The 26,334-nt window shown below is 41.6% G+C and overlaps 1 protein-coding gene across 1 annotated transcript in view; it reads right to left on the bottom strand.

Annotated features, from left to right (window-relative positions):
- The window catches only part of FRMPD4 (FERM and PDZ domain containing 4), a gene marked incomplete at both ends in the record, with an annotated part of 745,350 nt that extends 721,525 nt beyond the window's left edge, over nt 1-23,825 (bottom strand). Inside the window, one exon of the mRNA XM_082681911.1 lies at nt 23,731-23,825. Coding sequence (XP_082538037.1) covers nt 23,731-23,825 — 95 coding nt within the window. The remainder of the gene's footprint in view (nt 1-23,730) is intronic.
- Between the last annotated feature and the right edge of the window lie 2,509 nt (nt 23,826-26,334).

The following is a 26,334-nucleotide window of genomic DNA, read 5'->3' as shown; positions in this document are numbered from 1 at the left end:
ACAGGTTTGTGCCTCGGTCCGGGAAGACGCCACATGCCGCAGAGCGGCTGGGCCCGTGAGCCATGGCCGCTGAGCCTGCGCGTCCGGAGCCTGTGCTCCGCAACGGGAGAGGCCACAACAGTGAGAGGCCCGCGTACCGCAAAAAAAAAAAAAAAGAATATTGACCTGAAGAATATTGTTCAGAGGCTTAGACCCCTGAGTCACTAACAGAGTATTTTTCCAAAGACCAGGCACTTGGATAATTCTTTAATATCCAATACTTTTGTACTATTGTGAGGTTGTAACAGCAGAAAATGATTCAGGGAAGGATGATGCTATACTGAGAGCAAATAACAAATTAATGGAAAGGAAGGAATACCGTCCATTTGGAATTGTGTTCTCTATTGTTGGTGCAAAGTGACTCATAAAAATTCTTTCACATAATAGTCCATTTAAGTGCATGTGTACTCATGTTCAAAATTCCTCCTAAAACAAAAGTATTATTGGGTAACTCAGGGGCTACAGCAAAATAATCATTAACGTATTATCTATCATTTAAGCCTTAAACCATAGCTCTCATGAGAAGAAAGAGAAAGATGTCAATGGGGTGACAATAAAAAGCAAAAACAAAGAAATAAAGGTGAAGGTTGACAGCACAAAGCGTCAGCTGCAAAGCAAGTCAGCATCACTTCTGAGTCACAGGAAGTGAGCACAGGATTAGGATTGATATTAGGTTTTAGTCCACAACAAACTCCTCAGCCATTTTCTCCTGCACTAACAAATTATCCTGCAACATTCCTCTTGCTACAGTCACCAGCCACAGCCTGAAAGGAAACAAATACATTCTCCACGACCCAGGTGCATTTTCAGCATGAACAATTCGGGTGCCATAGAGAGAAATGTACAGCATGATGCCATTAGCTGCTACATCACAGAAGTGTCCTACGAATTTACAGTTCAGACTTCTGTATTCCTCAATACAATGGAAAAGCCATTTTGCCGTCTGTATGAAGCTGTCGCACAAACATAAGTCTGTCTTTAGGGAAGGTAGATGTTATGTTCACTGCAGAGTGGAGGGTTTGTCAAACAACCTCTAAACCCTTACTCAGACACCCAAAGCAGTCTTCTCATCTCAAAGGCAACTCCGTTTTTCGCTTTACTCAGGCTCCAGCTTGGAGACATGCTCTACTCACTGGTACTCTCATAGCCCACAAACAGTTGGTCAGGAAACCCTGTCGGCTCTACTTTCAAATCATTTCCAGAATCTGACCTCTTCTCCCTGGCTCCAGAGCTGCCACTTTGTCTGACTCTCCCACAGTCTCTCACCCGCGTTAGTGATGGGCCATCTCTGAGGCTCCTCCAGGGTGAGGCTGACACTGCCAGTCCAGGGACCACACTTGGGTGGCAAGGCTCTGGAGTGTTTCAAACGGAAGGATATCTGAGAGAGCGGGAGAGACTGGAAAAGAGGAGGGTATCCTTGGCTGTGAAAAATAGGATATGGAGTGATCTACATGCAGCACATGAGAGAAGGCACTGGGGACGGTCCCAGCGAGTGGAGTCACCTGCCTGATGGCCCCCTTACTTCTGCCCTTGCCTCTTGAGTCTCTTCTCAATACAACAGTCAGGTTGAACCGTCTGCTCTAAACCTGCAGTGGTCTCCATCTCAGAGCAGGTCACTCATTACCATGACTGATCTGGACCATTACTGCCTGAGCTCCTCTCTTACTTCCTCCTCCCCTCTCCCGCACGGACCACGCAGTCACAAGGGCCTCCTCCTTTTGGCTTGAGCCGCAGGCAGCTCCTGCTGAGGCCTTCTCACTAGTTGTTCTTTGCCTAGAATGTTCTGTCCCATTATGTGCATGAGCTAAATCCCTCACTTCCTGCAGGACTTGATGCAAATGTCATCTCAGTTGGCCTGAGCACACAACTCCTCAATGAGCCCCTACCTGTCCCTTGCACCTTTCCCCAACTTCTGACCCCTTTACCCTCTCTTAGTTTTCCCACAGCACTTATGTCTTACATACTATACAATCTATTTCCTTATTACCTTAATCAGTTACTGCCTGTCTTCTGCACCAGAATGTAAGCAGTGTGAACGCAGGGATTTTTCTCAGCCTCCTTCATTGATATATGCCCATCACCTAGCACAGTGCAGGGCACAGAGTAGGTACACGTATGGCACGAACATATGTTGAGTGAATGAAAGTAGTCTTCGGTGATAATATCTCCTACATGCAGAAAAAGGCAGTATAAAATCTTAATAAAACCTTTAAGAACTCTGGGGAAAAATATATGCAAAACAAAATGCAAGCTCAAGCACCTGTACAGGAAGGAGTTCCTAAGAGCAGTGCCCATCAGAATCAACTTCAAACTTTTAAAAAGTAAATATACTCTCGGCCAGGATTCCTCAAGACTCTCAAGGTCGTAGAAAACGAGGAAACAGAGAAACTGTCACAGACCAGAAAAGACTGGGGAGACATGACAAAGTAAACGCAATGTGGTATGTGGATGAGACCCTTGAACAGAAAAGGGAGTAGTAGAAAAACTGGCGAAATCTAAATCCAGTCTGAAGTTCAGTTAATAGAAACAACATTGTAGCATGGAGCTCTCAAGATGTTAACATTGGAGGAGTTGGGTGAGGACTATGTGGGAACTGTCTGTGCTATCTTTGCAACATGTTTGTAAATCTGAAATTATTCTCAAATTAAAAGGGTATTTAATAAAATAATAAGCAAACAAACCCAGATGATCCTACAGGGAGTTTGATCAAAATTCTGAGGTCCAGACATGTGTAGAGTGACAAAGCTCTCGTTGATTCTGAAGCAAACCCCAGGACTGAGACCCATCCCAGGCTTCCTTTCTGAAAGAGCATATCCTATTCCCAGTTCTTCTCTTTTTTTATTTTGGCCATGCTGCACAGCATGCAGGATCCTAGTTCCCCAACCAGGGATCGAACCCATGCCCCCTGCACTGGATGTGCAGAGGGCCAACCGCTGGACCACCAGGGAAGTCCCCTATTCCCAGTTCTTGTTATAAAATCATTCCTTCAGGAAAACAGAGGATACCTGAGGGACAAGAGAGCAATGTCTGCCCAGGATCATTGCTGGGCTCTCCAATCTCTGACCAAAAGCAACAGAGCCCTAGGAAATGCGAGGCTCGTCTTGTATTCTTGGCCCTTTCTTTAACTGTGGAAAGTGCCCTCAGTCTCACCACCTCAGAACTTAATTATTGAGCAGAGTAACTCTATTTCCCACACAGCAGATTTTTAGGTACTGATTCTTGAGCCTCTAGTTGTGTCCTCTTGCACACGTGTCTTTTGCTCACCCTGTCTTCCTTCCAACACATGTGGGACTGAAGGAGCAGGTGGTTGTCAGAGCCTCCGGGCCTGCAACAGGCCAAGATCGGGAGGACGTCCACTCCCTCAGATGCTCATTCTCCCAGGGAGGGCTGCAGAAGGACTGTCCTGGCGCTTGGTTTGAATAACAACAAAAGCAAGTGCATTGGGCTTCCCTGGTGGCGCAGTGGTTGAGAGTCCGCCTGCCGATGCAGGGGACACGGGTTCGTGCCCCGGTCCGGGAGGATCCTACATGCCGCGGAGCTACTGGGCCCGTGAGCCATGGCCGCTGAGCCTGCGCGTCCAGGCTCCGCAACGGGAGAGGCCACAGCAGTGAGAGGCCCACGTACCGCAAAAAAAAAAAAAAAAAAAAAGCAAGTGCATTGTTGAAAAACCACCTCCAGAGCACAAAGGTGGTACTACTTCACCTGGTAAAGACCTTGGGTCTCCATCTATGTTACTCTTTTCTGCCCTGAGGCAGGATTTTAATGCCAAAGCTAAAATAAGAATAAGAAATAAAGAGAAAAAGAAAGGAACGGAGGGAGGGAGGAGGAAGCAAGGGAGGGAGGAAGGAGGGAGGGACGAAGGAAGTGAAAGAGAAAGGGAGGAGGGAGGGGGAGGGAAGTTAGTTAGCTTCAGAAAAAAAAAGCAGTATCATTTTTTTAATTTTTGAATTTTATTTTATTTAATTTTTAATACAGTAGGTTCTTATTAGTCATCCATTTTATACACATCAGTGTATACATGTCAATCCCAATCGCCCAATTCATCACACCACCAACCCCACCCCCCACACCCCCGGGGTTTTCCCCCATTGGTGTCCATACGTTTGTTCTCTATATCTGTGTCTCAACTTCTACCCTGCAAACCAGTTCATCTGTACCTTTTTTCTAGGTTCCACATACATGCGTTAATATACGATATTTGTTTTTCTCTTTCTGACTTACTTCACTCTGTATGACAGTCTCTACATCCATCCACATCTCAACAAATGACCCAATTTCCTTCCTTTTTATGACTGAGGAATATTCCATTGTATATATGTACCACATCTTCTTTATCCATTTGTCTGTCGATGGGCATTTATGTTGCTTCCATGACCTGGCTATGCTAAATGGTGCTGCAATGAACATTGGGGTGCATGTGTCTTTTTGAATTATGGTTTTCTCTGGGTATATGCCCAGTAGTGGGATTGCTGGATCATATGGTAATTCTATTTTTAGTTTTTGTGTATTTTTTAACATCTTTATTGGAGTATAATTGCTTTACAATGGTGTGTTACTTTCTGCTTTATAACAAAGTGAATCAGCTATACATATACATATGTTCCCATATCTCTTGCCTCTTGCATCTCCCTCCCTCACACCCTCCCTATCCCACCCCTCTAGGTGGTCACAAAGCACCGAGCTGATCTCCCTGTGCTATGCGGCTGCTTTCCACTAGCTCTCTATTTTACGTTTGGTAGTGTATATATGTCCATGCCACTCTCTCACTTTGTCACAGCTTACCCTTCTCCCTCCCCATATCCTCAAGTCCATTCTCTAGTAGGTGGGTATCTTTATTCCCGCCTTGCCCCTAGGTTCTTCATGACCTTTTTTTTCCCCCTTAGATTCCATATATATGTGTTAACATACAGTATTTGTTTTTCTCTTTCTGACTGACTTCACTCTGTATGACAGACTCTAGGTCCATACACCTCACTACAAATACTTCAATTTGGTTTCTTTTTATGGCTGAGTAATATTCCATTGTATGTATGTGCCACATCTTCTTTTTTTTTTTTTTTTCACATCTTCTTTATCCATTAATCTGTTGATGGACACTTAGGTTGGTTCCATGACCTGGCTATTGTAAATAGTACTGCAATGAACATTGGGGTGCATGTGTCTTTTTGAATTATGGTTTTCTCAGGGTATATGCCCAGGAGTGGGACTGCTGGGTCACATGGCAATTCTATTTTTAGTTTTTTTAAGGAACCTCCATACTGTTCTCCATAGTGGCTGAACCAATTCACATTCCCACCAACAGTGCAAGAGGGTTCCCTTTTCTCCACACCCTCTCCAGCATTTGTTGTTTGTAGATTTTCTGATGATGCCCATTCTAACTGGTGTGAGGTGATACCTCATTGTAGTTGTGATTTGCATTTCTCTAATAATTAGTGATGTTGAGTAGATTTTCATGTGCCACTTGGCCATCGGTATGTCTTCTTTGGAGAAATGTCTATTTAGGTCTTCTGCCCATTTTTGGATTGGGTTGTTTGTTTTTTTAATATTGAGCTGCATGAGCTGTTTATATATTTTGGAGATTAATCCTTTGTCCGTTGATTCGTTTGCAAATTTTTCTCCCATTCTGAGGGTTGCCCTTTCGTCTTGCTTATGGTTTCCTTTGTTGTGCAAAAGCTTTGAAGTTTCATTAGGTCCCATTTGTTTATTTTTGTTTTTATTTCCATTACTCTAGGAGGTGGATCAAGAAAGATCTTGCTGTGATTTATGCCATAGAGTGTTCTTCCTATGTTTTCCTCTAAGAGTTTTATAGTGTCCAGTCTTACATTTAGGTCTCTAATCCATTTTGAGTTTATTTTTGTGTTTGGTGTTAGGGAGTGTTCTAATTTCATTCTTTTACATGTAGCTGTCCAGTTTTCCCAGCACCACTTATTGAAGACACAGTCTTTTCTCCATTGTATATCCTTGCCTCCTTTGTCATAGATTAGTTGACCATAGGTGCGTGGGTTTATCTCTGGGCTTTCTATCTAGTTCCATTGATCTATGTTTCTGTTTTTGTGCCAGTACCATATTGTCTTGATTACTGTAGCTTTGTAGTATAGTCTGAAGTCAGGGAGTCTGATTCCTCCAGCTCCATTTTTTTCCCTCAAGACTGCTTTGGCTATTCGGGGTCTTTTGTGTCTCCATACAAATTTTAAGATTTTTTTGTTCTAGTTCCATAAAAAATGCCATTGGTAATTTCATAGGGATTGCATTGAATCTGTAGATTGCTTTGGGTAGTATAGTCATTTTCACAATATTGATTCTTCCAATCCAAGAACATGGTATATCTCTCCATCTGTTGGTATCATCTTTAATTTCTTTCATCAGTGTCTTAGAGTTTTCTGCATACAGGTCTTTTGTCTCCTTAGGTAGATTTATTCCTAGGTATTTTATTCTTTTTGTTACAATGGTAAATGGGAGTGTTTCCTTAATTTCTCTTTCAGATTTTTCATCATTAGTGTTTAGGAATGCAAGAGATTTCTGTGCATTAATTTTGTATCCTGCAACTTTACAAAATTCATTCATTAGGTCTAGTAGTTTTCTGGTGGCATTTTTAGGATTCTCTATGTATAGTATCATGTCATCTGCAAACAGTGACAGTTTTACTTGTTCTTTTCCAATTTGTATTCCTTTTATTTCTTTTCCTTCTCTGATTGCCATGGCTAGGACTTCCAAAACTATGTTGAATAACAGTGGTGAGAGTGGACATCCTTGTCTTGTTCCTGATCTTAGAGGAAATGCTTTCAGTTTTTCACTGTTGAGAATGATATTTGCTGTGGGTCTGTCGTATATGGCCTTTATTATGTTGAGGTAGGTTCCCTCTATGCCCACTTTCTGGAGAGTTTTATCATAAATGGGTGTTGAATTTTGTCAAAAGCTTTTTCTGCATCTATTGAGATGATCATATGGTTTTTATTCTTCAATTTGTTATATGGTGTATCACATTGATTGATTTGCGTATATTGAAGAATCCTTGCATCTCTGGGATAAATCCCACTTGATCATGGTGTATGATCCTCTTAATATGTTGTTGGATTCTGTTTGCTAGTATTTTCTTGAGGATTTTTGCATCTATATTCATCAGTGATCTTGGTCTGTAATTTTCTTTTTTTGTAGTATCTTTGTCTGCTTTTCGTATCAGGGTGACGGTGGCCTCATAGAATGAGTTTGGGAGTGTTCCTTCCTCTGCAATTTTTTGGAAGAGGTTGAGAAGGATGGGTGTTAGCTCTTCTCTAAATGTTTGATAGAATTCAACTGTGAAGCCATCTGGTACCGGACTTTTGTTTGTTGGAAGATTTTTAATCACAGTTTCAATTTCATTACTTGTGATTGGTGTGTTCATATTTTCTATTTCTTCCGGTTCAGTCTTGGAAGGTTATACCTTTCTAAGAATTTGTCCATTTCTTCCAGATTGTCCATTTTATTGGCATAGAGTTGCTTGTAGTAGTCTCTTAGAATGCTTTGTATTTCTGCAGTGTCTGTTGTAACTTCTCCTTTTTCATTTCTAATTTTATAGATTTGAGTCCTCTCCCTCTTTTTCTTGGGGACTCTGGCTAATGGCTTACCAATTTTGTTTATCTTCTCAAAGAACCAGCTTTTAGTTTTATTGATCTTTGCTATTGTTTTCTTTGTTTCTATTTCATTTATTTATGCTCTGATATTTATGATTTCTTTCCTTCTGCTAACTTTGGGTTTTGTTTGTTCTTCTTTCTCTAGTTCCTTTAGGTGTAAGTTAGATTGTTTATTTGAGATGCTTCTTGTTTTTTGAGGTAGCTTGTATAGCTATAAACTTCCCTCTTAGAACTGCTTTTGCTGCATCCCATAGGTTTTGGACCATCGTGTTTTCATTGTCATTTTTCTCTAGGTATTTTTTGATTTCCTCTTTGATTTCTTCAGTGATCTCTTGCTTATTTAGTAACGTATTGTTTAGCCCCCATGTGTTTGTGTTTTTTACGTTTTTTTCCCTGTAATTCATTTCTAATCTCATAGCGTTGTGGTCAGAAAAGATGCTTGATATGATTTCAATTTTCTTAAATTTACTGAGGCTTGATTTGTGACCCAAGATGTGATCCATCCTGGAGAATGTTCCGCGCGCACTTGAGAAGAAAGTGTAATCTGCTGTTTTCCGATGGAATGTCCTATAAATATCAATTAAATCTATCTGGCCTATTGTGTCATTTAAAGCTTCTGTTTCCTTACTTATTTCCATTTTGGATGATCTGTCCATTGGTGTAAGTGAGGTGTTAAAGTCCCCCACTATTACCATGTTACTGTCGATTTCCTCTTTTATAGCTGTTAGCAGTTGCCTTATGTATTGAGGTGCTCCTATGTTGGGAGCATATATATTTATAATTGTTATATCTTCTTCTTGGATTGATCCCTTGATCATTATATAGTGTCCTTCCTTGTCTCTTGTAACATTCTTTATTTTAAAGTCCATTTTATCTGATATGAGTATCGCTACTCCAGGTTTCTTTTGATTTCCATTTGCATGGAATATCTTTTTCCATTCCCTCACTTTCAGTCTGTATGTGTCCCTAGGTCTGAAGTGGGTCTCTTGTAGACAGCATATATATGGGTCTTGTTTTTGTATCCATTCAGGAAGCCTGTGTCTTTTGGTTGGAGCAGTTAATCCATTCACGTTTAAGGTAATTATCGATATGTATGTTCCTCTTACCATTTTCTTAATTGTTTTGGGTTTGTTTTTGTAGGTCTTTTCTTCTCTTGTGTTTCCCACTTAGAGAAGCTCCTTTAGCATTTGTTGTAGAGCTGGTTTGGTGGTGCTGAATTCTCTTAGCTTTTGCTTGTCTGTAAAGCTTTTGATTTCTCCATCGAATCTGAATGAGATCCTTGCTGGGTAAAGTAATCTTGGTTGTAGGTTCTTCCCTTTCATCATTTTAAGTATATCATGCCACTCCCTTCTGGCTTGTAGAGTTTCTGCTGAGAAATCAGCTGTTAACCTTATGCGAGTTCCCTTGTATGTTATTTATTGTTTTTCCCTTGATGCTTTCAATAACTTTTCTTTGTCTTTAATTTTTTCCAATTTGATTACTATGTGTCTCAGCGTGTTTCTCCTTGAGTTTATCCTGTATGGGACTCGCTGTGCTTCCTGGATTTGGGAGGCTATTTCCTTTCCCATGTTAGGGAAATTTTCGACTATAATCTCTTCAAATATTTTCTCAGGTCCTTCCTCTCTCTCTTCTCCTTCTGGGATCCCTATCATGTGAATATTGTTGCATTTAATATTTTCCCAGAGGTCTCTTAGGCTGTCTTCATTTCTTTTCATTCTTTTTTCTTTATTCTGTTCCGCAGAAATGAATTCCACCATTCTGTCTTCCAGGTCACTTATCCGTTCTTCTGCCTCAGTTATTCTGCTATTGATTCCTTCTAGTGTCGTTTTCATTTCAGTTATTGTATTGTTCATCTCTGTTTGTTTGTTCTTTAATTTTTCTAGGTCTTTGTCAAACATTTCTTGCATCTTCTCGATCTTTGCCTCCATTCTTTTTCCAAGGTCCTGGATCATCTTCACTATCATTATTCTGAATTCTTTTTCTGGAAGGTTGCCTATCTCCACTTCATTTAGTTGTTTTTCTGGGGTTTTATCTTGTTCCTTCATCTGGTACATAGCCCTCTGCCTTTTCATCTTGTCTATATTTCTGTGAATGTGGTTTTTGTTCCACAGGCTGCAGGATTGTAGTTCTTCTTGCTTCTGCTGTCTGCCCTCTGGTGGATGAGGCTACCTAAGAGGCTTGTGTAAGTTTCCTGATGGGAGGGACTGGTGGTGGGTAGAGGTGACTGTTGTTCTGGTGGGCAGAGCTCAGTAAAACTTTAATCCACTTGACTGCTGATGGGTGGGGCCGGGTTTCCTCCCTGTTGGTTGTTTGGCCTGAGGCAACCCAACACTGGAGCCTACCTGGGCTCTTTGGTGGGGATAAGGGCAGACTCTGGGAGGGCTGACGCCAAGGAGCACCCCCCAGAACCTCCGCTGCCAGTGTCCTTGTCCCCACAGTGAGCGACAGCCACCCCCCGCCTCTGCAGGAAACCCTCCTACACTAGCAGGTAGGTCTGGTTCAGTCTCCCCTGGGGTCACTGCTCCTTCCCCTGGGTCCCGATGCTCACACTACTTTGTGTGTGCCCTCCAAGAGTGGAGTCTCTGTTTCCCCCAGTCCTGTCGAAGTCCTGTAATCAAATCCCACTAGGCTTCAAAGTCTGATCCTCTAGGAATTCCTCCTCCCGTTGCCAGACCCCCAGGTTGGGAAGCCTGACGTGGAGCTCAGAACCTTCACTCCAGTGGGTGGACTTCTGTGGTATAAGTGTTCTCCAGTCTGTGAGTCACCCACCCAGCAGTTATGGGATTTGATTTTACTGTGATTGCACCCCTCCTACCATCTCATTGTGGCTTCTCCTTTGTCTTTGGATGTGGGGTACCTTTTCTGGTGAGCTCCAGTGTCCTCCTGTCAATGATTGTCCAGCAGCTAGTCGTGACTCTGGCATTCTCACAAGAGGGAGTGAGAGCACGTCCTTCTACTCTGCCATCTTGGTTCCTTATGCCAAAAGCAGTATCATTTCTGACCAACTTAGCAGCATCTGAAAAATCTTGGTCTATTCTTATATACACACACACACACACACACACACACACACACACACACACACAATCACACATACATACAAACACATGTAAGTGCTCAACCCTCTACCTAAAGCCATTGAGTCCTCTGATCAAGCACAAAAATAACTCTTACAGTATTATAGGATTTGGTCATTAGTTCATTCATCAAATAATTCATTTATTTATCAAATAATGAGTACCTACTATGTGCCAGGAACTGTTCTGGGAGCCGGGGATACAACAGCAGAAGAGTCAAAGTTTCTACCCTCACAAAAACTTTAGCATTACTACATAACATTTATCAAAAACATAGTAAATGCCAGTTATTGGCCCATGTAATCCCTTTACACGCATTTTCCCATTTATTCCTCACAGCAACCATATGAGGAGATAAAATTATTACTCCTAGTTTCCAGATGAGAACCCTGAAGCTTATGAAGATGGAGTAAATTACCCAAAGAAAGTGATAGCATGTAAATTTGAATCCAGAGAGGGTAATCATAGCACTGGGGCTAATACTGCACAACCAGTGTTAGATGTCAACTGTTAACCTATCCAGTGGTGGCATAACGTGCTGACAGGACCAAAGCAAACATGAATCTTGCTCTCTTTACTCCAATGTGGAAGGATTCTGGAGCTTGCTTTCTTGGCTCTCTCTTCCCACGGCTTCTGCGTCTAGGAAGAGGAGTGCCCTTGCTTGCACTTGGTCCTCATTCTTCATTCCTTCCTCTCTCGTTCCTGGAAAGGGAACAGCAGGGAGGAAATTGCCTCTCCAGCCCACGCGCAGCTGTTGGAAGGAAGCTCTGGCGGGCACCGAGCTCTTCCAGAAGCGGGATTCCAGGAGGAGCCGTTCCCTGCTCCTCACCTTGGCTCGCCCACTTTTGGATGAGCTTCATCCACATGCCACCTGTTATGTGCAGCTCAAGGTCTGGTACTGGCTCCCTGTCAGAGCCCAAACAGGGCTCTCTGCTCCAAGTGGAGACCCAAGTAGTGGAAGGAAAGTATGTCTAAAAGGGAAAGGGGAGAAAATGCTGGACTGCACCCTCTGAGCAACAGCCCTTGGACACACCTCGAGAGGCAGCTGCCCAACTGGCAAGGCCTGTGTCAGGCAGCTGTGTGCCCAGGAATGGGGAGCAGCATACATATGGCAGAGTGGGGCCGTGCCATCTGTCACACACCCGTGCCAGCCTCTTCGCTTTAGGCAAGGTGGGAGTGGGAGGCGTCAGGAGAAAAGCAACAGCTCACCAAGCCAGCCACACGCCATGGCTCCCCTCTAACAGGCTCTTCTTCTAAACATTTAGACTCCTTCACTGCTGCCATATGGCAGTTGCCAGTGTATATGGTCCCATAATTAAGAGCATGGAGTTTGGAGTCAGAAAACCCTAGGTTTGAATTCTGCTCCACTAGGTACAGGTACAGATCTTTGAGCATCAGTTTCCTCTTTTGTAAAATGCAAATTATAATAATTACCCCTCAGTGTTGTTGAGAAGATTAAATTCAAGAGTAATTGTAAAGATCTAAGGGCAGTGCTTTTAAAAAAAACATAATAGGTACTAAGTAAACAAAGCTTTTTCCATGCTGAGTCAAGTCTCTGACTGTAAAATATTCTTCTTTCGTAGGTGGTAGGTCTTCTGTCTCAGTTTGTGGGTTTTTTTTTTTGCGGTACGCGGGCCTCTCACTGTTGTGGCCTCTCCCGCTGCGGAGCACAGGCTCCGGACGTGCAGGCTCAGCGGCCATGGCTCACGGGCCCAGCCGCTCCGCGGCATGTGGGATCTTCCCAGGCCGGGGCTTGAACCCGTGTCCCCTGCATCGGCAGGCGGACTCCCAACCATTGCGCCACCAGGGAAGCCCCTGTCTCAGTTTTTGGAAGTAAAAAGAGCAATGGTGCCTCTCAGTAAACTTTAATGTGCATTCAGAGCCCCTGGGGATCGTGGGAAAAGACAGATGCTGGTTCAGTAGGTCCGGGGGAGGCTGAGAGTCTGCATTTCTGATGAGCTCCCAGTGATATTGATGCTACTGGTCCAGGGACCACACTTTATGTAGTAAGGGTCTAGGAAACCAGCTGTGGTACCCTGGGTAAGCCATCTCACTCCTCTAGGCTTCAGCTTTCTCATATGTAAAATTTTTAAAGTTTACCTAGATGATTTCACATTCCTTTCATGCTATCATGCTGTGATAGATTATCTGAAAAAACGGCTGCCTACAGTTCCTCCCACACTACCTTCTCTTCTGCAGTGTGACTTTGCTGCTCCCCCTCATTGAGAGGTGGAGCCCCTCCCCTTGAATCTGGCTGGTCCTGGGACTTGTCTGGACTGGGAGAATGTGGCAGAAATAAAGCTGTGTGACTTCCAGGATCTGGTCTGAGGAAGCTTAGCAGCTTTCCTTTTTGCCTTCTTAGGACCCAGCTGCCATGTAAAGAAGCTCAGGCTAGACTGCTGAATGAGAAGAGGGAGAGGGCCACCTGCCCCAGCTCTAAGCACTGCAGCTGAGGGGCCAAACATGTGAGCATAGCTGTCTTGAACATTCCAGCGCCAGTTCCACCTAACTTTATGCAGCTATACAAGTGACTCCAGCTGAGATCTCATGCAGCAGATGAACCACCCCGCTGAGCCCAATCCACAGAATTATAAGAAATAACAAATCAATTTTTAAAGGCATTATGTTTTGGGGGTGGTTTGTTACATAGCTATTCATAGCTGATATACATGTTTTACTCACATAGGAGATAGTACAAACTTCAAAAGCCAGAACTGTTGGAAGAACTACAAAGAAACATGCCTACCAAATGGAGGGTAGAATATATGCCAAGAGCTGACGTTTACATTTACAGATCTCTCTTCTGTATTCAGTTCAATTTAATAAGTACTTATTCAGGGCTCCTGTGAGAAAAGTTGGAGACATAATTCCAAGAAACTTGCAATATATTTGGGAACGGTAGTATGTTACAAAGAAAACATGCATCAATTAATAAAAGTGCACTAAGCCTATATTTGAGAATCAAAATATTTTAATATCAACAATAAAGTTCTATGGACACCTAAAAGGAGTTCAGTCAGTGTATTCTGGAGTTATTAGAGAACAATTCACCAGAGGAAGTACAACTTAGACCTGGATAAATGAAGGAGTAAAAAGAAGTATGTAAAGATTGAGTAATGGTGTTCAAATTTGCTGTACAAAAAGGAAAAACTCAGCCCTATTGACAAATACATTCTAGAAAGTTCTCAAAGTCCTTTATACAGAGAATGACAATTTTAAAGAGATCTTTGAAATTACTATTTGCTATGACACACATAATTTCACTATATTAGTAAATTGTGGAGATTTAAGAATATTATAGAATATATGTGATAGAAATACAAATAGTTGAATTTCAGAGATTTAACACAGGTAAAAATTGTGAAGGAATAGTGTGAAAGCCAAAAGATGACGACATAGAACTTTGAAAGTGAAAAGAGTATACAAAATAGAATTGGGAAATAAATATAAAGGATTCAATGTATGTAGTGATCATCTTTAGCCCTCTCATCCACATCCTGGTTATAATATACTTCATTTTGGAAAGTCTTTTCTATTAGGTGGTTGCTATTGGCAATGTGAAACCTCAGAATTAAAAATTTCCAATAATATTCCAATAAAATGAGTTCAATGTTTAAGAATAAGATGTAAGAAAAATAAAATTATGCTTATTTTTATAATACTCTTTTAAAGCATTTTCTATAAGAAGATTATGCATTTACACATCATGTTTTAACCGTATTGGATAATAAATCAACCAATACATTTTTTTAGAACAAGAAATTAATCTTGTAGGCACCCTCTCAAAACTCCATTTGTCTATGTTATCATTTTGCTACCTCTTTCCCCATGAAAACCCAAGGGGAAAGAACACAATCCTGACATACTGGTAATGTGAGACCTCAGAATAGTACTTGTTTTAGACGAAAGTTCCAACCCAAAATCATAGTCGAGTGTTCAAGTATTCACAAAGACCAAAGACCAGCTTAGTAAGGGTATAATGTTACCCTCCCACTAGCATATAGATCAGTGCCAGGTACATAGTCCGCAATCTACAGTCACTACCTGAACACACGTCAATGCATGCAAGCTTTCTCAAGGACAGCCTTGGAGAGAGGAAGTAAGAAAATATAGGACTTCTTTTTTTTTTCAATCTCATAGTTAAATCCTTTGAACATTCCTTCACTTATCCATTTAACAATGAAGTTAAAAGGCCAATATTGAAAAAGCTACAGTAATTTAAAACCTAAGTAAAGGGGCTTCCCTGGTGGCACAGTGGTTAAGAATCTGCCTGCCAATGCAGGGGACACGGGTTCGAGCCCTGGTCCGGGAAGATCCACATGTCACGGAGCAACTAAGTCCGTGTGCCAGAACTACTGAGCCTGCGCTCTAGAGCCCGCACACCTAGAGCCCGTGCTCTGCAACAAGAGAAGCCACCACAATGAGAAGCCAGTGCACCGCAGCAAAGGGTAGCCCCCGCTGGCCTCAACTAGAGAAAAGCCCGGGTGCAGCAACAAAGACCCAGTGCAGCCAAAAAAAACCTAAGTAAAGGGATATTTATTTGTTGAGTACCTAAACCAGGGTGGGGAAAAACAGACAATAAGCAAACTGATAAATTTATAGAATGCTGGATGATTGCAAGTACTCTGAAGAAAATTCAAGCTGCATCTAGAGGAGGCGAGCACTGAGCATGAACAAGTTTTAGGTAAGGTGTTCAGGAAAATTTTGTGTCTGAGAAGGAGACATGTGAGCAGAGATGTGAGTGGTAAAATATTCCAGAAAAAGGGAGCCATCAGCACAAAAATCCTGAGTCAGAAAGGAGAGTTGCTATTAAGATATGACTAACAGGTTACAAAATTAATACTAAAAAACAGAGAAACAGAATAAGCCAAAAAAATTCAATAACAAAAAATCAAAAATGGCTTTGTGTGTGAGTGTGTATATTCTCTGCTTTGGGGTTTTGAGTTCTGTATTGCGGAGGAGAGATGGCATTCCTCCGGCAAATAAATTAAAGACACAGAACTTCCAACCCATTAGTTTCAGTCCCCTGGGAGGATTCTGTTCAATCCTGTCAGCCATTATCTATAATACAGGATAACCATCTTTACCTGAGAGTGGGCTTTGAAAGGGCAAAGCATAGTCCTTGTCACAGAAGGGTCCTTCAAGTGCATGTTGAATTGCCTGGGGAAGGACCTTGTGACATCTCTGTTTGCTTTTCAAAACACTGAGTTTGTCTGTGCTTTGTAACTGAGGAAAAAAACCAACAACAAACGGTTTGTCTAAATCGATCTCCTCTCTGTAATTCCAACATCTTTCCTAGCTGTTTCCTTCTAGAAATCCACTTTATTGAGACAGTAGGAGACTCCCTAATTGTCATCTTAAAAATCTTCAGAAAACAGGAGTGCATTTTGGAGAAAATTATGAACAGGGAGTACACATTGGCGAGGTCTGAATTACTGATTACTATCGGATACACATTCATGATTTGTGTCAGAAGAGCTGAGAAACTAACAAATATGACTCCTCAGGGCAGGTATCTCTTCGCGGAATAAAGCACTCTCTAAGCTGGGCATCTCACAGGGGGACCTTGGTTTCATAAGTATTTAGCCATAAATTCATCCCAGCTACTGAAAGCGTAGATGGATAATCAATCACACAAATGAGCCTTAATAAGATTTTGCTTTATTTGAGTATATATTAAACTCAAAGCTTTCACATAATAGCTTTTGTGCACAGTTAATTTAATAAAGTCTATTGAATAGAGACAATCTGTTGGGCAGCACTTCTAAGCCTTTACTGGCAGGGAGGGAGCCATACGCCTCTCTGAGAAACTGAAGAAAGTGATGGGCCCTTTTCCCCAGAAAAAAATGCTTAAACAAATAAGAATCTGCATTAAGTATGGAGGAGTTCATGCACCCCCTGGGTCTGTTGTTGAAGCCCTCTAACTCGAAGACACCGGAGGACAAAGAACGTGACAACAGTAACACCTCATGGCTGCGTGGCACTAGAGGAGTTTTAATTTTATAGGTGATGTGTATACTCAAGCAGGCCGTGTTGACATACAGTTTTAACATTAAAAAATTTTCCTAATTGTGGTAAAATATACATAACATAAAATTTACTGTCGTAACCATTTTTTAACTGTACAGTCCACTAGTGTTAAGTATATTTACATTGTTGTACAACAGATCTCCAGAAGTTTTTCATCTTGCAAAACTGAAACTCCAACAACCCGCCATCCCCCCGCTCCCCCCCGCAACTACCATTCTACTTTCTATGAATTTGACTACTCTAGGGACCTCATACAAGAGTATCTGTCTTTTTGTGTCTGTCATTTCACTTGGCATAATGTCCTAAAGGTTCACCCTTGCTGTAGCATGTGTCAGAATTTCCTTCCTTTTAAAGGCTGAATAACATTCCATTGCATGTATAGACCACATTTTGCTTATTCATTCATCTGTGATGGACACTTGGTTTGCTTCTACCTTTTGGTTGCTGTGAAAACTTTTGCCATAAACGTGAGTGTACAGATATCTCTTCGAGAACCTGCTTTCAATCCTTTTGGATGCACACCCAGAAGAAGAATAACACAATGAGTCTGATGGAGCCATTTTTATGGGCCCTCTTGATGAAAGGAACACTAGGACTCAGCAATTCTGAGTCAGGTCCCTTGCCAAAAGGGACCCTCCAAAATGTGAGACTGGCATGTCGTTATCAAGTCATGCATAGGACAGACTTCTGTGATCCTTATTCTATACTTAACCCCTCTTCAATTCTACGAATTTCACTTTCTACTTTATTCATTTCAGTTATTTTTCTGAATTTTTATAAGTATCCATTAACTTTATAATAAAAAGGCAATAAAGATCGTTCAAAGTCTGTTAGAACTAAGTATCTAAGGGTATCTCAACTATCTCTTAAAACCATCAATTCAAAGGAAATTTATAATATGAATATTGGTGAATGGATTCTATAGAGAGAGAATATATATTGGGTTGGCCAAAAAGTTCGTTTGGGGAAACGAACTTTATTTCAAGACTTTCTGTGCAGTATGGAGCTGAGAATAGGAACACAACTTCCTCCTCTTTCCCCCTAGTGTCCAACATAACACTGACCAATAAAATTGAGTATGCTCAAGAGGCCTTCAAATATCAGAGGTGTCTATCCTTGAGTTATCAAATGGAAAAGGAAATAAGTTGAATTTTTAGTTAAGTATAATTCTCTGTTGAATGTAAACAAGTAGAGCCATTGTAATTTTATAGGTGAAATTCATTAACACGAGGTATAGACCATTCAAGATGTCTATGTTAGCTCCAAGAATGAGTGGTCACTCAGCTGAGCGTGGCCTTTATGAGCGGAGGACAATGGTTAGCATGTGACTCCTCGTTATGGGGGGTTTGCCCGCCAGAGGGTGCCTGAACCTACTCTTTACCTCCTCACTTCTAACTCCCACCTTCTCCAAAGCCCACCACAGGGGAGATGAGGCCCTAGGATGGAGAAAGGACATCCATTGGTTTATTTCCTGGTTATCAGAGCAGCTGGAATTTTAACGATTTGGTCTTGGGCCATGTCCATGCAGTGGCATCAATAACTACCTGAGTCACAAGAGCTCTAACAACACAGCTGGGTCAAAACCGTTTCATTAAAAAATCTCTTCGGACTTCCCTGGTGGCGCAAGTGGTTAAGAATCTACCTGCCAATGCAGGAGACATGGGTTCGATCCCTAGTCCAGGAAGATCCCACATGCCGCGGAGCAACTAAGCCTGCGAGCCACAACTACTGAGCCCGCACACCGCAAATACTGAAGCCCGCACACCTAGAGCCCGTGCTCCGCAACTAAGAGTAGCCCCCGCTCGCCACAACTAGAGAAAGCCCACGTGCAGCACCAAAGACCCAATGCAGCCAAAAAAAAAATCTCTTCAAAACACCGTGTGTCTATTTACATTATCTAAAGTCAAACCCAAGAACTTGGCTATGGTATTCCAAGCTGTTGTGGATTCAGGTCATCAATAATTGACTTCAGAACATACTGCGTTTGGAAGTGTCCTCGATTACTTTACAATTCTTCCTGTGCATATATACTGCAAGATTCAGTCCCCTTAGCAACCAAGAATTTCTGCTTGTCTGCTTATGGCTGTTTTCAAGTACCACAAATATTTACAAAGGGTCCAGAGGCTCTCTCTCCTTGTAGACTCTGTTTTCCGAACTGATACTAGGTCTACTCCTTTTTTTACCTCCTCTCTACCCTGCCCAGATCTTAGTATAATGCTCTGCACATCCAAGATATTTTTAAATTTTAAGACTTAATTATCTTCTAGAAAGATTAGAGAACCCTTTACCAGGATGTCATAAAAAAGGAATATGGATGGATGAGTACCTTTGGGTTATAGCATCAGCTAGATGCATCTCTCCTTTCTCTCACATAAGGACAGGTCCTGATGGCAAATCATTGAGAATTTTGGTGAAAAAATTAGATTTTTTTCCAGCTTTGTTAAGGTATAAAAATTGATTATTTAATCAATTTCTCAGGCTCTAATTCTATCTTTGTGCCAGTGAGTCCCAATTTGTATTTTCAGCCCAGACTGCTCTTTACAGCTCCTGCCTACTAGGTATTATTACCTGAGAGGCCCTTTACACTTCAAAATTGTCCAAAGTTGAGCTCATTTAGCCTCTAAAATATCAACTGTATAAAAGCTGGGACTTTGTTTTGTTCACTGTTGGAATCCCAGGACCTAAAATAGTGCCTAGCATGCAGGTGGGTGCTCAATAAAGATTTGCGGAATGAACTGATGATGAATGAATGCATGAAAATGAATGAATGAAAAGATCCTCCCAGAAGGCAGTCTTTCAGTAATGCTCCACATGTTACAAGAGGGTTCTTCAACACTTGACAATTAAGATGGAACCCTATACCTCTTCCCATTATCTCATCCCTCCAGCCTCCTTTCTCTTTTATCAAATGGCCCTCTCTGCTGCCTCGTCCCCATCCACCTCTAAATATGCTCAAAATCTACTATCATAAAACAAAATGTTCCTTTATTATACAAGTCTATCTATAAATCTGTTCACTCTGTATTCCTATAATTTTGAATACCCTAGAGTTCCCAACTCACACCCCAGTCTTTCTCTCCTCTGTGCCTTTTTCAGGCAAGGAATGGCTCGCTTGGAATGCCCTCCCACTCCCCTGGAGGAGCTCTCTTTTGCCTAGCTATCTCCCTCTTATCCTTCAATTCCCACTGCAGGTATTATCTCCCCTATGAAGCCTCTTCGGTACCCATCTCCTCCCAAGCAACCAGGCAAAGTGGTCTTCCCCTGTGCGCTCGTAATATCCTAAGCCAGGCCTTCCCAAACTTTTTCACATCTTGGTACACATAGAAAATGGCTGAGGGTAAATGCATAAGGCTGCGCACGGCCTGGGTCTCAGGCCACCACAGTCCTTGTGCAGCACCATCTAGGTACACTTGTGACCCCGTCATGGTATGCCAGTGCGGCACGTCAAGATTGTTGGTAACTGCTCTCAGCAGGTTACAATTACTACATTCACTCCACTGTACTGTAATTATTTGTGTTTGTGTTTGTCCCTCATTGCACCTGTGAACTCCTCAAGGACAAGAACTCTGTTTTCTCATTTTTTATGCTTTAAATTATCACATACTAAAATTGACCTTTTTTGGACATATAGTTCTATAAATGTTATCACATGTATAGATTCCTGCAACCATGACCACAATTAGGATACAGAATAGTTCTGTCACACAAGGCACTATCACACACTCCTTCCACCTCTAACCCCTGGAACCCATTGATCTGTTCTCTGTCACTGTACTTTTGTCTTTTTGAGACTGTCATACAAATAGAACCAGACAGTATGTAACCTTTTGAAACTGGCTTCTTTCACTCAGCGTAACGTGTCTGACATTCATCCAAATTGTTGTGTATATCAATAGTTTGGTCCTTTTTATTGCTGAGTAGTATTTCATTGTGAGGATTTAATGCAGCTTGTTTATCCATTCATCCACTGAAGGATATATGGGGTGTTTCCAGTTTGGGGCAATTTCGAATACAGCTGCTATAAACATTTGTGAAAGGTTTTTCTGTGAACGTGAGTTTTCATTTCTCTAGGGTAAATACCCAGGAGTGGGATCATATGGGCTTACGGCAACTGTATACTTAGCTTTATGAGAAATCAACAAGTGGCCTCCAAAAGCGATACTGTTTTGCTGCTATACCTTACTGGCAATGTATGAGACTTTCAGTCGTTCCACATCCTTCCTAGCACTTGGCATTGCCAGCATTTTTCATTTTTGCCATTCTGTTAGGTGTGTTGTAGCTTCTCATTACAGCCTTGACTTTTATCTTTGTACTCCAGCAATTAGTACATTGGTAGATCCTCAATAAGTATTTGTTGAACTGAAATAAACTTATCCCATTTTTTCACTCCTGTTTCAAATTCACTAATGTTTTCACTATACTTTCTACCAAGCTTTGTGCTTAAAAACCAAAGAAATTGCATAGAAGTACTAAACTCCCTCCTATCCTCCTGTACTCACTCCTTTTCCCAAGTCCTAAAAGAATCACTCTTCCTATTAAAAGATTGATATAGCAATATTATACCTTTCACTCAGACTTAAAGACCTGCAAGCAAGGTTGCTTTTGAAAGGCTTCACTATCACTGCTACTAGTACTAACAATAAGAATCATCATTGGTAATTAGATAATTGGATGAGCCAGGCACTGTGCTAGGGGCTGTCCCTATAGTAACTCACTTACCCCTCCAACCACACGAGGTAGATATTATCCTCTCTTTACAGATGTGGGGACTGAGGTTTAATGAAACTGACAAACTTGCCCCAAGTCATACAGCCAATAAGAGAAGGCACCAGAGTACACACCCAGGTCAGGCTGGTTCCAGAAACCATAGTCCTAAGCATCCTCTGTAGCTGCTCTCCCGGGCAAAGGAACCAGCTGCTCTCTAATCAACAACAAAAACAATCTCAAATCACGTTAATTTTGAAGGAATATAAAACTTCAGGAAGTGAACCATTCTCCTCCTCACATCAGTCTTATGATAACTCCTTCAGATCAGCAATGAGGCACATGGATGAGGGGTGCAGGGACCACTAGTCTGGGAACACTGCACTGCTTGAATGGAGGACAGACTCAGGATTTTAGATCTTATTCCTGTGAAGCCAGCAGCAGACGTGGGACTCAACTGAGCATCACTTGTTGCTCTATGAAAATTACCCCCATTCACTGAATCTTGAACCACATTTACATACTTCTATACTTCAGAGCATCCTCCACGGGAGACATGAGCTGAAGTTATAATAATGGCTGCTTTTTACGTTGAGTCATAAAAATAAAATAGAATTATATATATATAATAAAATTAATAATGTACTAACCTGAATCATCTAATGACTGAGCACATCCAGGGATAACATAGAACTTCAGTCTTTAGAGATATACCTAGCATTAATTCTAATAAAACAAGACATACTAGACTTTTCAGTGGATGCATGGAGTTAAAACTATGGCCAACAAACCATCAAATTGGAATTCAGTAGTTTGGCTTTAGTATTTTGATTTAAAATATTTCTTCTCTCTTTTATTACCTACTTTCTCCCAAACTCATAAACAATATGCTTGGAAGCTGAATCTATTTCTTTTTATGTTATTGACCAGGCAAGAAAGAGACACAAGTCTCAGGACCCTATGTCTTAAGGAGTCCCTTTCCTTAGCCCAAATATTCAATCATTTCATCCTTCAAGTATGAAATCAGCAGGAAAATGTGTGCACTAAAAAGGAAAGTTATCCAATGAAATTATGTCACAAGCAAACAGTAGTTTTGAGGGATCATCGTTGCTAGTTCCAAAATGTCGACCGTTTTGTGTGTTTTAGTCCCACATAAGGACAACATCAATTTCTAAATTTTCCTTACAGTGAACTACATAACAGAAAGAGGTTTCACCGGCACTCATGCAAATGAGTTAAACTGTTTTAAAACAAAGAGTGCCACCAAGTGATTACTGTCGTGGAAAATTATGGCGCCTCTAAAAATTATTTGGCTCAAAGTCCCAAGTAGTAAAATTCAAGGGTAATGAATTTTATCCATTTGGAGAGCTTCTTTAACCTGTGGCAGTTCCTTTATTCTTGGGCCTCCACACAATGTTCCCACTGCAATGCTTAAACACTCAATAATCATAGAGTCTACTGAAAGAATAGCATTTAAACAAATTCGTAAGTGGCTTAAAATACACAGTGCCGGTGATTAATGAGGAAGCATTAAAGAGCAGAATGACTGGAAACCTTCCAATCAGCACTCCGAAATGTACTCATCACTGACAAATTTCTCAGACTTGAAACTTTGACAACCTCGAGAAAGAATTCCATATTTATATAAACCATAAGCCACTCAGCAATGATCTTGCTGTAAAACGTTGATTTTTCTCAAAAGAGCAAAACTTCTTTATCAAGACCACTGAACACAAAGAAGCGATTAAACACACACCAATTTGCATAGGCAACATAGCATTTTCTGTTTAAAAATCAAAACTTTTCATCCAGACAGATACATTTTTCTCTGAGAAGATACCTTTTTAAAAGAAAATAAACACAGCACAATCCAATTTCCCTTGCAAAAAGTGCAATCAAAAGTTTACAGAATTATACCCTATTATAATACCATATATAAGCACGAGCAGCTGATACCAGTTTCTGTTTTCCCCAAAATGCCTCTGGACATTGAGTCCTAAGGAAATAACCAGAGTAGTGTACAGTTTTGTACTTTTCTTTTACAGGATATTCCCACCTCACCTGCAATATTCTTTTGAAATATTAGAATTACCGGGACAAAAACTCAGAAGCATCTCATCACTTTTGTATCAAAGGCATCATTCTTATATAATTCTGACACATGGCTTTCAACCCTTGTGCAAAAAAATTCACCCTACCGAAAAACATGAGCTAATCTCCAAAAGCAATGATAAGCCTCTTGATATTTGCACTTGAGGACTATTACTCACGGGCATAGGTGTGCTCCTTCATCCTCTACTGCCTTGCCGAAGCCCCAGGGAATGGAGAAGTTCAGCCAAGTTTCTCCTTCAAGATCCTCACCCATGGTAGCAAGCCAAATCAGCTCACCTCTGCCTAAAGATGGAGAGAAAGAACTCGGTTTTTGAGTCCTTTATAAGAAGAATGTTTGTATCACAACAAACAACTGCTAGACAAGAAGAGTGAGGGGGAAGGAGAGGAGGAATCGATGCTGCGAGGCCAATCGTATTTCATCACTCAGCTACTTGGAAACCAGATATGCTGAGACAATCACGTGCTTTGAGAGATTTGAGGATGCAAAAGAGGACGAGCTCTGTCTTTTGTAAATTATTAACAGGGACTTTTTTCCTGACCATGAGTAAAGATTCACAGGTTACTCGTTTCAGAAAAAAAGCAATCAGGTTTGGCACGGAGCACATAAATCGACAAGTCAAGAAACAAGATTGATGATCAGAGCTCTGCCACTGACCCCTATGAATCAGGACAACCCTGTGCAGTTAGAATCGAAGCAATGTTACACTGGGAATAAAGCGGCACCTTCTAAAGAGGCCCATAACTGCAATTTCAGCATTTGCCTCTGATGAAAACGAATATTTGCTCCACCCATCTGAGAACTCACTATGGGCTATTTGGCACTATGAGCTGGAATGAAGCCACACCTGCATGCAATTCTCACAGCTCTCCTAGGTTTCAAAGTGCTGTGAACTTCTCACATGGCTTGCTTGTGTTTCATCCAAATTTGAGATTTAACATGCCTGCCTTAAAGCCATTCGAAGTTGCCAGTGTTAATGCTAGATCCTACCGAGTAATTTAAACTCAGTGGGAAGATGCTGATTCAGAAAGCTTTCAGAAAGCACTGGCTTCCCATGACACAGACGGGGACATTTGGGGCACATTGTGTTGAGTGCTGTGGAATGTCTCCTTTTCTCTAGACCAGGATTTCTCAACCGCAGCATTACTGACATTTTCGGCTGGATACTTCTTTGTTGCAGGGCTGCCCTGTACACTGGGGGATGTTTAGCAGAATTTCTGGCCTCTACCCACTAAATGCCAGTAGCACCTCCAGCTGTGACAACTAAAAATGTCTCCAGCCATTGCCAAATATCCACTGGGAGGTAGAATCACCCGGGTTGAAACCACTGCTCTAGACCCAATTCTTTCGTGAAGTTTTTCAAAACAGGAGGAATGTTATTTACATTGGAGATAGGCTCATGCCAAACACAGGTGGTAGGTAAATAGTCAAGGCTGTGGGTGAACCCTAGGACTCATATGCAGGTGGCCAATTCGATTTGCCTTAATGGAGACACATTCAAAGTGGGGAACATAGGTCCACCGGTTAGGACTCAGAGCTTTCACTGCTGGGGTCCGGGTTCAATCCCTGTTGGGGAACTAAGATCCCATAAGCCATGCATGGCCAAAATAAATAAATAAATAAAGTGGGGAATACAAACTCCACATTTACATTTGCAAACCGCTCACTATTTGTGACGGTTTTGTATGTGTCAACTTGACTGGGCCAAGGGATGCCCAGATATCTGGTTAAACATTATTTTGGGTGTATCTGTGAGGTGCTTCTAGATGAGATGATTAACATCTCAACCCATAGACTGAATAAAGCAGATCACCTTCCCCAGTGTGGGTGGGCCTCATTCAAGGGAGAATTCACTCTCCACCTGACTGTTTCCGAACTGGGACATGGGCCTTCTCCTGACCTTGGACTGGAACTGCACCACTGGCTCTCCTGGGTCCCCAGTTTGCAGATGGCAGGTCACGGGACTTCTCAGCCTCCATAATCATGGGAGCCGACTCCTTATAATCAATCAATCTGTATGTACACACATACACACAAACACACAGACACACACAGACACACAAACACACACACAGACACACACACACACACAAACACACACACACAAACACACACACACACAGGCAGACCTCGGAGATGTGGGTTTGGTTCCAGACCACGGAAATAAAGCAAATATCACAATAAAGCAAGTCATGAATTTTTTGGTTTCCTAGTACATATAAGAGTGATGCTTACACTATACTGTAGTCTATTAAGTGTGCAATAGCATTATGTCTAAAAAAAACCAATGTGCATGCCTTAATTAAAAACAGTTTATTGCTAAAAAAATGCTAACCATCATCTGACAACACAGGGTTGCTCTAAATCTTCGGTTTGTAAAAAATGCAATACCTGTGAAGTGCAATAAAATAAGGTATGCCTGTAAATACAATAATAGCAATCTATTTAAATTCAACACTGAGAAAATTAGGCACATGGTTTCAAAACAAAAAATACAGATCAGCCAGTCCACAGGTGGTGGTGGACATCTTCTCATTAAGAAGACTGCCAAAAAAAATAAACAAATAAATAAAAAAGAAGACTGGCAAAGGACTTCCCTGGTGGTGCAGTGGTTAAGAATCTGCCTGCCAGTGCAGGGGACGTGGGTTCGAGCCCTGGTCTGGGAAGATCCCACATGCTGCAGAGCAACTAAGCCCATGCGTCACAACTACTGAGCCAGTGGTGTGGAGCCCGCGAGCCACAACTACTGAGCCCTCATGTCACA

Source organism: Grampus griseus (assembly GCF_964374135.1).
Source record: "Grampus griseus genome assembly, chromosome: X".
Lineage (NCBI taxonomy): Eukaryota > Metazoa > Chordata > Mammalia > Artiodactyla > Delphinidae > Grampus > Grampus griseus.
The sequence above is the reverse complement of the archived record's forward strand: the minus strand, read 5'-3'. Positions and strand labels throughout refer to the sequence as shown.